The 13,603-nt window shown below is 34.0% G+C and overlaps 1 protein-coding gene across 2 annotated transcripts; it reads left to right on the top strand.

Moving 5' to 3' along the window:
• The first annotated feature begins 315 nt into the window (after positions 1-315).
• LOC130808974 (ATP phosphoribosyltransferase 1, chloroplastic-like) lies at positions 316-12,711 on the top strand. Of its 2 annotated transcripts, XR_009040759.1 has the most exons (12): positions 325-779; positions 876-935; positions 6,003-6,116; positions 7,851-7,916; positions 7,999-8,106; positions 8,351-8,434; positions 8,737-8,838; positions 8,934-9,047; positions 9,121-9,201; positions 9,478-9,597; positions 11,822-11,940; positions 12,062-12,711. XR_009040759.1 is itself a non-coding variant. In XM_057674554.1 (11 exons), the coding sequence occupies exons 1-11, from the start codon at positions 501-503 to the stop codon at positions 12,155-12,157; spliced, it is 1,224 nt and encodes a 407-aa protein (XP_057530537.1). In that variant the 5' UTR covers positions 316-500; the 3' UTR covers positions 12,158-12,711. The 2 variants fall into 2 exon arrangements, 1 of the variants encoding a protein (XP_057530537.1); XM_057674554.1 differs by lacking the exon at positions 11,822-11,940 and having other exon boundaries at positions 316-779.
• The last annotated feature ends 892 nt before the right edge of the window (positions 12,712-13,603 follow it).

The raw sequence follows: 13,603 nt of genomic DNA, 5'->3' as shown, positions 1-13,603 counted from the left end.
TTCTAGTCTCTTTTGTATTTACAACAATTCTTACTTAAGACCGTATTTTCTAAAGACGGTTTTCAAAAGCCCAGCCCATTATGTTATAACCCCAAATAAATGTTGTTATAATTTCAAATATATTATGCGACTTTTCACATTACAATTACACGCGCACGTTAATTTTTTTTTAAATTAACATAATGAGCTGGACTTGTAAGAACCGTATTTAAAAAAACAATCTCTCAAGAAAGAGACCATTTTTTAAAACCATATCTTATCCGATATAAATGTATTAAGCTTTAGATCAAATAAATCAAAATAAAAAATAATTCAACTCAAAATCCACCCAATCAAACAATTGGAGAGGCCGTCTAACGATGAATATAGAGCCGATCCAACCAAATCTTAGACTTTAGTCGTGAGTAAATTGTCTTCTCTTAATTTCAAGGGCTGGTGTTACATTTTCACATCTCTTCTTCCATCATTGCCACAACCAGTGCGTCTACCAGTGGTTAACAATGGCGACAATGCTACAACCCTTTCTTCAGCAACCCCCTTCTCTCACCCCATTTCTTCATGCGAAGACTCCAATTTCTGAATCCTCTTCTCGATTCTCTCTCAAATTCGGAATCTTCGCATGTCGCCAAACATCTCCGTCTCCGTCTGTTTCTACTTCTCCTTCTCCCATGGATGTCGTCAATGGCAACGCTGATTTGAATTCCGCTCCGCGTTCTCAAATTCGCCTTGGTCTTCCTAGTAAAGGTCGCATGGCTTCCGACACTCTTGACCTCCTTAAGGTTTTGATTCTATTTCGTTTTCTCATTTTTATTTATTTACAAACATTTTGTAATTTTAGGTAGATATAGATTATCTGGCTTTAATTTTCATATCAGGATTGTCAATTATCGGTGAGGCAAGTGAATCCTCGTCAATATGTTGCTCAAATTCCTCAGGTGTTTGCCTCTTTCCCCTTTCTCTATCATCACTTTCATATACAAGTACTTATACCTTAGTCTACTTCGAATTTAGGTACTGCTTGTTATTGTTTCAACTTCACTGATTCTGTTTTATAATTTCTTTTGGAGTTTATAATGATAACGAAAACATAATTACTCGATGAGGGTTATGATGATGCTTGTACTAGTCTTTTATTTCTTTTCTTCACAAAATGTATCCTTTTTGATTTTTGCTTGAGAAGATGCTACAAGATAATAATGCAAAACTGTGATGAAGAATCATGTTTGAGGACTAGAACTTCACTATCATTAGAATGACATTGCTCATTTCATTATAATAATTAACACTAAAGCTCATTCCCATTATCATCATTTAATATCAATTATCGGTGTGTTATTATGTTAGCTTTGAGGTACTACTGATTAATGGTTTGCATTTTGCACTACGTTTTCATTTTTTAAGGGGAATGTTTTTCATTTTTGAGTTAGTGAAATAATATTTGTGTATTTGAGTGGATGCGTGTTTCTTATTTTGAGTTATTTTTATGTTTCATGGTGGACCTTGGTGTTCCTTATTTTGAGTTATTTTTATGTTTCATGGTGGACCTTGGTGGGAGCTGGAGAAGTACATTTATCGGCTTAATGTTTGGATGTTGGTCGCATAATAGGAAAAACAATGGAGGGAGTTAGATGCTTGGAGCCTTGATGTTTATTTCCTCAAAGAATGTCATAGTAAGGGAAAGAAATGAAGCTATTCTAACTAATTTTCAAATGAGGAATACTCCCTTTTCTTTGATCTAACCACTCTCTTTGAATGGTTATATATGAACAATTGTGAAGTGCTCGCATGGAAGTAAGAAATTCATGTCGAAACAAATTGTTAGAAGCTAGGGAGAAATTATAGGATACCAACAAAGAAAAGCCATTGATTAACACCTAATCTTGTTAGCTCACAAATCAAAATATCCTTTTGTGGTTTACGTTCTTCCCCTCCAAACCAAAAGTCATTCATCCTTGAACAATATAAATAAGAAGTGCACATGCCACATGATTTAATGAGCCATTTTATTATATTCGATTATAATCCTTAACAAAAAAAACTAAAATTTTGACTCTATCAAAATAAGGGACGTACCAAATTTATAATCACATTCACACCTACAAATTTTATCCTAGGTTCATCAACTTGACTTGAACCTAATTGTAAGTCAATTTGATCAAATTTAAACCTCTTGAAACACAATTGGTTAAATTAAACACAATTCCATTCCAACAAGCTATTATGAGCACCATATATGGTCAAGATTTTCAATGAGTATTTTGGTTATATTCTTGCTGAATGGTTAGTTTGGTACTATTAAATTTATATTTTAGCTTAAAAAATAGTTGGATGAATCATGTACATATATGGTTCAAAATATCAGTAGTAGCTCAAAGCTTTTCAATCACAGGACTTGTTCCCCGAACTTACTAGAACTAAAGTGAGCATAAGTAAACTAAACTTATTATTTAATATGTTGAACAGATCACAACATATTAGAACGAAAATTATTTGAATATAATAAATTGAGAAAATGTGAGACGTTGAGAGTGTAAATAATATGCCAATTTACTATAACTGAACTTAACTTATGAAAACTAAATATAAGTTGCAAAGAACGAGTAATTAATACTCCCTCCTATTCTCTTTACTTGTCCCATTTGGTTTTGGCACATTTACCAATGCATGTTTTCAATCTTAAATATCTCTAACTGTGCTTGAGTAAAAATTATAAAAAGTTGATATGAATAAAATTTACAATAAGACGAACTAAACAAGATCCCACATGACTATGTTATAACTTATAGATTAAGAACAAATCACATAATAAGAGTGATTGATTAATAGTGTTGAAAAATCAAATGGGACAAGTAAACCAAATAGGAGGGAGTAATAAACATGTCTAGCATATAGTAGTTTGTGATAACGTGATGATACTCGCAAAGAGGTGCACAACTTGAGCTTTGAGAGGAGAAAGGGAAGCTCAAAAAGGTAGTGATAACTTGGTCTTCTTGTTTTCAATTCTCTCTCATGTTATATTTTAACACTCATTTGTAACATGTGTTGTACCTAGCCTCATAATCATGCCTTAATATGCTATGCGTATGATCTTTCCCAATATGTTGTGCGGACACATATTAGGATGCACGTGTGGTCACAAGCTAGAACTCTATCCTATGCAACTTTCTAAGTTTGTATGATTTGCAAGACATAGTTATCTTCACATGCACAAGTGTCTACGTGACTCCTCTTGCTAGTGGCTTGTCTTCACATGCTAAATGTTCGAATGAATCCTAATGGGTTTCCTAACACTTAACTAGTACATACAATATTTATGGTTTATCCAGTTCATGAATCCTAATCCAGATTATTAATTAGCAAACATCTAGAGGTAGGGTTTTCAATTTTCCAAACCCATATCAAATTTATGACATATTCCCTCCTTTTGCTATTGATATTGACATTTTCCGTCCATTCCCAATTGTACTTGAGCATTTCAACACCAACGTTAACCTGCCCACCTGATGCCAACCTACAAAGCTAACCCAAGAATTTTGAGCATTTTATGAAAGATTTGGGACACTACGCACTAAGGGAACAAATGTTGGAAAACATTGGAATAGTATTATATTATTATCACCTTAATCCTAAGATGATAAATCAACAATACGAATTAAAACAAATCAATTAATGAGATCTTCTATAAACGTCACCATTGCCATTGTAGATTCAATTTTACCGTACCCTAATTTATCCTTAGTCTTGAAGCCCCAAGGCTCTAAAGATCCCCGACGCTTTGGACACTGCAAATGTGTCAGCCTTTGGGTTAGAGATGGACATGAGTCGAAGTTGGGTAGGATCCTTTGATTTCTATTTTTTTTTGTTGGACTGGACCTGGATCCAAATGCATAGGGTTTGAAAAACTAGTACCCTATGCCATATCCATAGGGTCTGGTGAGTCTAAGGTTTGAATCTGAGTCCAATATATTTTTGTTTATATACAAAAGTATATAAAAGAACATAAAATCAATAAAAGCACATTCTTATAAAATTTTATAGATCAGTTTTTCATCAATGAGATTTTCCTAACGCCATTTTAATAATCGAATTCATAAAGTGAACAAAGAATTATTAACTTTTACCAAAGATCTACTTTTATGTGATTTTTTTAACTAACAAGAATAATAAGACCCAAAATGGAGAAAAGAAGAGTAAGAAAGGAAAAATGAAATAAGGATGCAGGAGAAACGAGAGGATTGTGGGAGATAAAGTGAAAAGGGCAGTGAGCAGCCCACTTAGTTTTAAAAAACACTTGGGTGCTGCAGCCAATGCTTAGGGAAGTCATTTCATGCTGCAGCCCAAGTACCAAATCCTATAAATATAAGAAACCACGTATATTTGCCAGAAATTTTTTCCCCAATAGGCGAGGTATAGGTAGCCCGTTGCGTTTCAAGCTTTTCAAAACTGAGGTTGGCCACTTTCATCATATCCAAGGGTGTTACACTGTTTTTTGTTGATTTGTGTGACACTGTTTTGAAGATACTGTTTTCACATATATTATTCCGTCCCAATGAATAGATAAGATTAAAAGAAAGTGGGGCTATTGTCCAAAAATAGAAATGATGCAAAAGGAGAGGGACAAACCAAAATAGTAAATAGTGCTAAAGGAATGGGACGGAGGGAGTGTAGAAGAATGAATCACTATTCACCTGGAATTTCTGTTCATGTTCTTAGTTTATTTAAAAGGTTTATAGCTTTTTTTAAGTTGACCATCTAACTGTTTTTTTGAAAACATTATGTGATATATATTTTGCACGGTGTATTCCATTTGTTGGTAAATTGTTAATAAGTGGATTTATAATGGTCTATTGATATTAAAAGAAGGAATTGTGGGCAATACAATGGAGTTGGTGCTTATTAATGTTTATAAGAGATATCTCAGAACAGAAAGTAGGAATGTTTGTTTTTGGCTGAAGGAAATGTACATAAGGAGAATAAGACTTCTATGATATGAGGTCTTGTTATTCTCACTTGATTTTTGCTCAACTGAATTTATTGATCCGAAATCTGACCAACATTGAATTTTCTCCATTCTAACTGAAATCTGCTAATGTTTAATTATTACTCCCTCTGTTTTGTAGCATTTGCTACAAGGACAAAAGGTGAGATAACCAAGGGTTAAAAGTGAGTAATAAAGTGTGATTTATGGGGAAGTGAAAGAAATGGGCAGATGAAATGAGAAGATAGTTTAAATGTGTAGATGAAAATTAAAGAGAATGTGGTTCATGGCCACAAATAGAAATGTAGCAAATGTCATAGGAGGGACCAAAATGAAAAATGTAGCAAAATCCATGGACGGAGGGAGTACAAAGATTTTACATTTTACATTATATTTTTTAAATGGATTTTACTGTTTTTACTTGTTAGAACTTTTTTTCTGAAGAAAACTGTAACAAATCAGCCGGACCCGTTACCGAAATTGGATAGAAATAGAATGGACACTTCGAGTCTGCCCACTAACTCCCATAGGACTTTTCTTATCATTCAATTAATCAAAAACTAAACAATTATTACAAGGGTGGCTTTATATATAGCCTAAGCCCCCAAAAGACAACTAAAAGATAACAACTATTCTAATTACAAAGTACAAAGACTAATTAATATGAAATGTCGATAATGCCCTTAGACCTTTTGACCCGAGTCATGACAAAAAATAAGCTTTATGGATATTGAAGATCTCATTAGTCATTAGTTTATTATAGTGGAATATTGATATTCGCCCCTTACCCAATTACTTGAATGAAAAAGGTAGGGAGCTTTGAATATATTTTGTGCTTTGCTCTTGCAATCTTTAGAATGTGACTCCCGTCACTATAATTGATAAGCCTTGTCTCATTTTCTGTTGTTTCGCTTTACTTTTGGGGATTTATTTGAAATTGTGATGCATTTAACTAATTAGTTTGTCTTAAAAGTTTCCCTACTACCCTTTAATGATGCTAATCTTGATATATGTCTCCTTTTAGCTTTCAAATGTGGAAGTGTGGTTTCAACGGCCAAAAGATATTGTGAGGAAGCTGCTATCTGGAGATTTGGATCTGGGAATTGTAGGGTTTGATACTCTAAGTGAGTATGGACAGGTAAGTTTCTATACTTTGAAGTGTCAAATTCAATTTCATGCACCTTAGGGCATGTCAGCTCACTTGCTATATATATCTAATTTAGATGTTTTTAATGAAAACCTTTGAAGTTCCTTTCTCTAGTTATTTATAATCGTAATTGTTAACAAGAGTATTAAACCTTTTATCATTATTATCAGCTGATTTTTGTCTTCTAGCTGATTTGATGCTAAAGTCGCATGGTAAATACTTCTTGGGTTCTTCAAAGAATTGCACTTTACCTTTTGTAGTGAAGTTTGTAAAACTTTGAAGTATATAAAGTTTATGCGAAGAATCTTCTTTTGACAAGTTTGTTCAATTGTTGTATGATTCATTAGTTAAATGCTCACTTGTTGATTCTTTCCCAAATTAATAGATAAATAACGGTTTTGGCTCTTTTTTTTGAAGCATAGAGTTGGGTGTTGAAAAGTTAGGCTGGATAACATAAATACAGTCAAGTAGTGAATTTATTAAAATATAGTGTAGTTTTTTTAAAATAGGTTAGATTTTAGGCTTAATTAGGGAAAATTTCACTAAAAGAAAATGTATCAATTAAATTGGGACGGCCTAAAAAGTAATATGTATAAGCCATTATGGTACAGAGGGTGTACTTGCCTAGTTTCCTACCTGAAAATCTGTTGGAAATAATTATTTTTATATGATGTAAATAAATTATTTGAAAAAAATCCACAAACTGCTAAAATACTTGGATTTAAGGTCTACCAGGCTCAATAAATACTTAAAATATTTTCTGTTTTATTAGCTTGAAACTAGTAGCTTCATCTTCAAGCCTTCAAGTATGTTACAGACTTGCTATGCTAGAGCTTCCAGCTGTATATTGAAGCGACCATATAATTAGTTTTTTCGAGTTTGAATGCTGACCCCATTCCTGATGCAAAATCATATGAATTTGTTTTTAACCAGTGCATAAAAAATTTAACATGAATCTTTCCACGAACAAACTAAATTTAATGATGACATTAACCCGAATGGGCGTGATCTGAGATGACCTAATTTAAGTCCAATTCCATAAACCCTATCTGAATGCCACACTTGTTCTTGCATAAATTACACTATAAGTAGCACTAATAGGTATGCGTTAAGGAGGTATGACCAAGGTGCCTTATATTATCTTTTGCGAAATACAGTGATTCTTGATGATTTAGGGATGATAAAATAGGTTTGATTAGAATTTTTTCGTATGTGGCTTACATGTAAACTATAGGGATGCTTTCTGAACTATTTGCTGAACCTATAGCGATTGCTTGATTTCAAACAACTACATATGAAAGAAAGCAAAGGGCTCTTAAGAACTTAATGGCCTGACTAGCCAACGAATCTATTTATGATGATATGTTGATTAATAGAAAAGGATTCACTCTTCCTAACAATAATCCACTCTTGATTCGCCTTTTTCGGAAACAAAGTTAAATTCACCTACATAAGAACTGTAGATCTACCAAATTCAAATAACATTGAAACAAATAAAACTTCTTATGATGATATTCTTCACCTTAGAAGGGTTAATAAGCTTATTGGTTGCAATGGAACTGTAGTTTTCTCTTATATTCCACCTATTGCAAAAAGCTGTAAGGCGTTGTGCCTTCTGTTACTGTAGAAGGATCCACTGGCTTATGACTTATGTATGTATATTCTGTACAAAACAATATCAAATAATATTCAAATGTTTGACTGAACATAATTTTTTTGCTGTAGGGCAGTAAAGATCTCGTTATGGTTCACGATGCTCTTGATTATGGGGAGTGCCACTTATCACTTGCAGTAGGTCTCATATTTTTCTTTCTGATTAGATGTTTGAACATACTGTTATAACCATCTTACTTTTTCTTTGTTTGTATTCCAGATTCCTAAGTATGGCATATTTGAGAATATCAATTCTTTGAAGGAGCTTGCTGCAATGCCTCAATGGACAGAAGACAAACCTCTGCGTGTTGCTACTGGCTTTACTTATGTAAGTAAAGCTATTCATTTCATTGATTCTGTTATCAGTATATTTTGGACTTCGGATCGGATTCTGCTAGTTAGATTTTGTATTCTTGTGTAGTAAGTGGGTAACATGGTGTTTGTTTTGCTTGAGAACTAATCTGGGGGCATTCATGACTTCATGTGTCATAGTTGCAATTGTCTGCTTTCAAGTAAAGTTGGTGGATTTCGTGTGATTGAATTTCATTTTCTCTTATCTTCAACATATACAGCTTGGTCCAAAGTTCATGAGAGAAAATGGGCTGAAGCATGTTACATTCTCAACTGCTGATGGAGCACTCGAGGCAGCCCCCGCTGTAAGATTGTTTTATGTCGTGTCGTGTTAGTGTGTTTCTGTAACACTTGAGCTTGACATATTTACATGGAAAATTTTGAAACTGTTATTTGTGACTTTTCCAATATGCACTAGTATTAAAAGCATTGGGATAGTGTTGACTTTTATATTGATGTGGAACATTGAACCTGTAAGATTGCAATCCACGATGCATACTATACTAGTAATGAACTGTTTACTACTCAATTTAGAAATCATAATTTCTCTGAAGTTTCTTGAGTTTTGTGATATTCTTAAGACATAACTTTCTTCCCTGTCTACCAGATGGGTATCGCTGATGCAATCTTGGACCTTGTAAGTAGCGGTACAACCTTAAGAGAGAATAATTTGAAAGAGATTGAAGGTGGTATTGTGTTGCAGAGTCAGGTACTTTGTTTTGTTCTGCAAGTTGAGAGGCTTTTTGTATGCCTTGCTTCCTTCCCCACTTCAAATGCTATATTCTGACACAAATAATTATCAAGGCTGTGCTTGTTGCAAGCAGGAAATCTTTGATCCAGCGTGATGATGTTCTTGACACAACCCATGAGATATTAGAAAGATTTGAGGCGCACCTGAGGGCAGCTGGTCAATTTACGGTGCAAAACTTTTCCTTCTACCAGTGTCCTCTTATTTATGTTATCTTCTCATTATGTTCATGCTCTGTGCCAGGTGACGGCAAATATGCGGGGGAAAAGCGCAGAGGACGTTGCTCAGAGAATACTTGGCCAATCATCTTTATCTGGGCTACAGGTGATGTTATAAGATTCTACTAAGTGGTAGTTTCCATGAATTTCTTATATGACCACACGATTTTGACATAGTGGATGTAGACACCCCTGCTCTTTAAACAATCACATTTTAGTCCCAAAATACCTTGTAAGGATATGTTTTGATATTAGGCAATAAGTTGGCCATTCATATTTTATATACTCATTGTTGAGTGGCAATTTATGAATTGGTGTCATTTTTCAGCATCTCTATGGTAATCTTTAATACCAACCTTCTCAGTACTTTTTGTATCTGCAGGGACCCACTATTTCTCCTGTATTCTGCAAAAGAAATGGAAAAGTGTCAGCAGATTATTATGCTATAGTAATATGTGTTCCCAAAAAGGCCCTCTATACGTCGGTTAAGCAGCTAAGAGCAGTAAGCTTCTCCTTTTTTTTAATTTATATTTGTTGCCATGATGCATATTGTATGCCACACTTTCACTATTCCCAGATGGAAACATATAGTGTTAAGTTTAAGCGGAAGCTACTATATTGTTTGTTGATGGGTCTCATTCAGGACCATATTGATGTCCTCTACCTCACGAAACGAAATATGCTTGATGTCGCTTGCTAAGTGTCCTCACTTGTCCCATGTTGATGACGATACTATTCTTAATAATGAGCTTGGCGATCTTTTGGTGGGTTCGAACGCAGGACAAAAAGACCAATAAAATTGAACCCTTGACTTTCTAGTTAGGGAAATGAAGGCTTCTGACTATTGCAGCATCTTTTAATGCTTCCGTCATGCATGTGTTTTGACCTTTGAGGAGCTGTAATAAAATTGCACAATTAGTACTTGCTTAATGAAGTGACTTAACTTGCACCCAGATTTTTACAACATAAACCTTGGTCCTGGCCGTAAAATCCATAATGATTATGTGAAGGTCAGAATTTAAAAGCTCGTCGCCTGAAGGCCAATATCTTACTTCGGAATGGTGAATAGAAAAAGCACATTTCAGCATCAAGATGTATTTTGGATTTATTGACATAAAATACTTTTACAATGAACCATTGTAGACTTTCAAAGGTGATAAAAACATCTACAGGGAGGAGTTGCTACGAATTGTGGAGTTTATTGTTATATGATATTATCCATTTAAATCTACATTCTTATTAGAAGATGAACAAGATTTTAGTCTGCATTTTTCAGTTAGGGTTAAGCTTGTTGGGTTGTTTTGGTTCAGTGGAATGGAGAGAGAAGGAAAGAAATCAAGAATAAAGATGAACAAGGTTTTAGTCTGCATTTATGAAGTTATTCAACTACACAAAAAAAGTTTGGAGTTGTAAATAACTATAATTAAAGACAATCACTTCCGTGGGTTTGGGTATGTGTGACGCATTTAACAGAAAGGTTTTTGTGGTTGATTTTAAGTGTCAATATATATACGTAGCTCTCTCCGTCATTTGGGATTAACGCTTTAATTTGGGATTAATTTTGTTTAGGATTTTTTATACACACGTTGCTAGTTTGTCCTTGACTCCTTTGATGTCATTGCACCTCAACTTATTTTGTTTGATCCATATGAAAGAGCAGAAGAAATAGCCAGGTTAAATGGAGGCAGTGTCTTTGCTATGGAAGCTTTAAATAGTATGCATCTACCTAGACCCTACACATGTGGGAAACTCGAGCATATCGGATACACAAAGAAAGGATTTAAAAAGTATGTATCTAGTGAACGGTGTATTCACTCTGGACTCTTCGAGCGGGCCAGTATCTTTTATAGTGATTTAATCACTGAAATGTCGATACAAGCATGAAAAGAACACAAATACTTGTGAGAGACGGTCTCTTTGAGAGACCATCTCTAATTGGGCCGGCCCATTCTATATTTTAAAAAATATTATAAGTAGGTATTAAGAATAATATAAGTAGATATTTATAATATTGAAAGTAGGCATTAAGGATACAGTTAGTGGACATAAGGATAATGTGAGTAGGCATTAACCTTTAATGGGTTGGGCTTGAGATATGTCTCTCAAAAGACTAGCTGTGAAAAGAAAGGATTACATCATCCCTATGTATGCACAAAGCAAAACTGAATTCAGCAATAATAGACTTGCTGAATACCCCAAAACAGCTTAACAAACTCTCATAACAAAGCTGTTTGTGATGATTGGGCCATTCTTATCCATCACATACCTTCTTATAGCAATATCAATATGATAACAACAATGTCCCGTAATTGCTAAATATGGGGTTGACTACATGAACTCAAACAAATCAACATGAGCGATCATCTCCAAAAACGATTGCATTTCATTTGGTCCTATTTAGCACTATATCAAGGGATGAACAGCTGCGGTTAGTTATTCAATGCTATTATTTGTGAAGGTATTCATTCGTCTAAAGAAAGGATGTTGATTCCTAGATCAGTGGGTCGATTTTATGTGATACATTACATTACCCCCAATGCCATTAAGTGATTCATACCTTGTTTGATTTTATGTGATCTTTAGAAAATAGAAAATAACTATGCATCAAAATTTTCATTTAGCTACATTATTAACCCTTAGTATTCATTAATCAACTCTAATGTAGCTGAAATCAACTTTTCTTATTGATTATGGTTAAACATCTTTGTTATATACACCCGTGATAGGATTAAATTGCTTAATGAGATGGAGAAGCCTCGTGGGACCACAAATCGCTTTGTAGCTAGAGAGAGCTATAGCTTACACGTTGATTCTGGAATATGTTAGAATTAGAGCAATCACTTCTGTATGTTACCTCGTTCATTGCTTTGGTGCCCTCTTCCTAAAGCATATTGGATTGTCACTGTTATATTCAATATATTGGCTTTTCCTTGTATCTGAATTATCTATGGTTTTGTTTAATGCAGATTGGTGGCAGTGGAGTCCTGATTTCACCGCTCACCTATATTTTCGATGAAGAAACTCCAAGATGGCGTGAACTGCTCACCAAACTTGGCCTCTAATGATCCACAATTTTACTGTTTTGTGAGTTTTACGAGGTGAGTTGTGACCAATGAAGACCGTTCCTAGAAAAGCTGAGCATTTAGTAAATTTTTGAGTCATATATTTGTTTAAAATCAAGTATCCACTCTCGGCGTACCTTGTCCAAAGTGCAAAGGTGTTGACGATAGGATGTGTGAACTACTTGGTTGCACTGAGTGCTATATTTAGATTGCTTTTGGATACAAAAGGAAACTTGCATAAAGTAGTAGCAAAGTCTCATCTGTGTTTGAGAGCTGCGGATTTTAATTTGGTGTTTTTTTTGGTACTAAGGCTTTGTCATGGTTGTATTCGTGGTAACAATATACTATTACGTATGTGATTTCTTCTTTTTTAATTACAAGTTAGGTTGAGAGAAGGGGAGAAGATGAAAATTACACCCAGAACTTTCCCGAAAAGTGGTGCTTGTTCTCCAACTAAGACAAGATCTAATTCTCTACCTACTCCTGTGATTTCCGAATGCTTGATTATGATTTTAAGTTTAATGTAAAAATTTTGCTTGGCAAATTTGCAATCATCCCTCTAAACTGTCAACCTTAGCCAAGAGTTGCACTTGTGCTCTAATATCAACCAACATGCTCAAATTATAATGATACATAAATATGTACTTCAAAAAGGATTGTAAGATAAAATTACATATTGATTAATTCAATTCTAACGCCACAAATATTTATTGGATTTCTCATTTTATGTGTAGCTAGCTACTATGTTCCTCCTTCGCCCAGCTCTTATGTGTAGGTTAGTTTAATAACCAAATATTCAGGGATGAAGATAGAAAATATAACTTAAGGGAGTCAAGAACGTATGAAGCGCCACATAATCGAAAAATCAACTTGCAAAGACGAATTGTAAAAGTAAAATGCAAAAATAGATTAAAGTAGGACGCAAAGGTTAGACGAAAAAATGAAATGGATAAGCTAATCTATTAAAAAAAAACACCAAATAAGTCAAAATTTAACTTGCATTCAAAAATAAGCATGTAACTTTCAGACTTGAGGTTTGGACTGTTCGCAGTTACTGTTTAAATTTTTGAAGTTGTTCGCAGTTAATAACTACGAACAAACAAGTTGACTTGTTTAACTTTATTCGCAGTTAGTAACTACGAACACCATCGAGCATTAACACAGCTGCTGGTCTCTTCTTCCCCATTTTTCCCAAATTCAAAACCCTAACCTACTAAAACTCGACATTTCCCTTTCAAAAACCAATCAAAGACTACCTTCAATCCATCAATTTTTACATTCCTCTTTCAATTTGGCACTTCAAATTTAATTTGGGATACTCTAGTTTGCTTAAAGGTAAACTTTTATGCGTTTTTTGAATATATATATATATATATATATATATATATATATATATATATATATATATATATATATATATATATATATATATATATATATATATAT

Source organism: Amaranthus tricolor, chromosome 3, assembly GCF_026212465.1.
Source record: "Amaranthus tricolor cultivar Red isolate AtriRed21 chromosome 3, ASM2621246v1, whole genome shotgun sequence".
NCBI classification, from domain to species: domain Eukaryota; kingdom Viridiplantae; phylum Streptophyta; class Magnoliopsida; order Caryophyllales; family Amaranthaceae; genus Amaranthus; species Amaranthus tricolor.
This window is presented reverse-complemented; position numbering and strand designations above follow the sequence as displayed.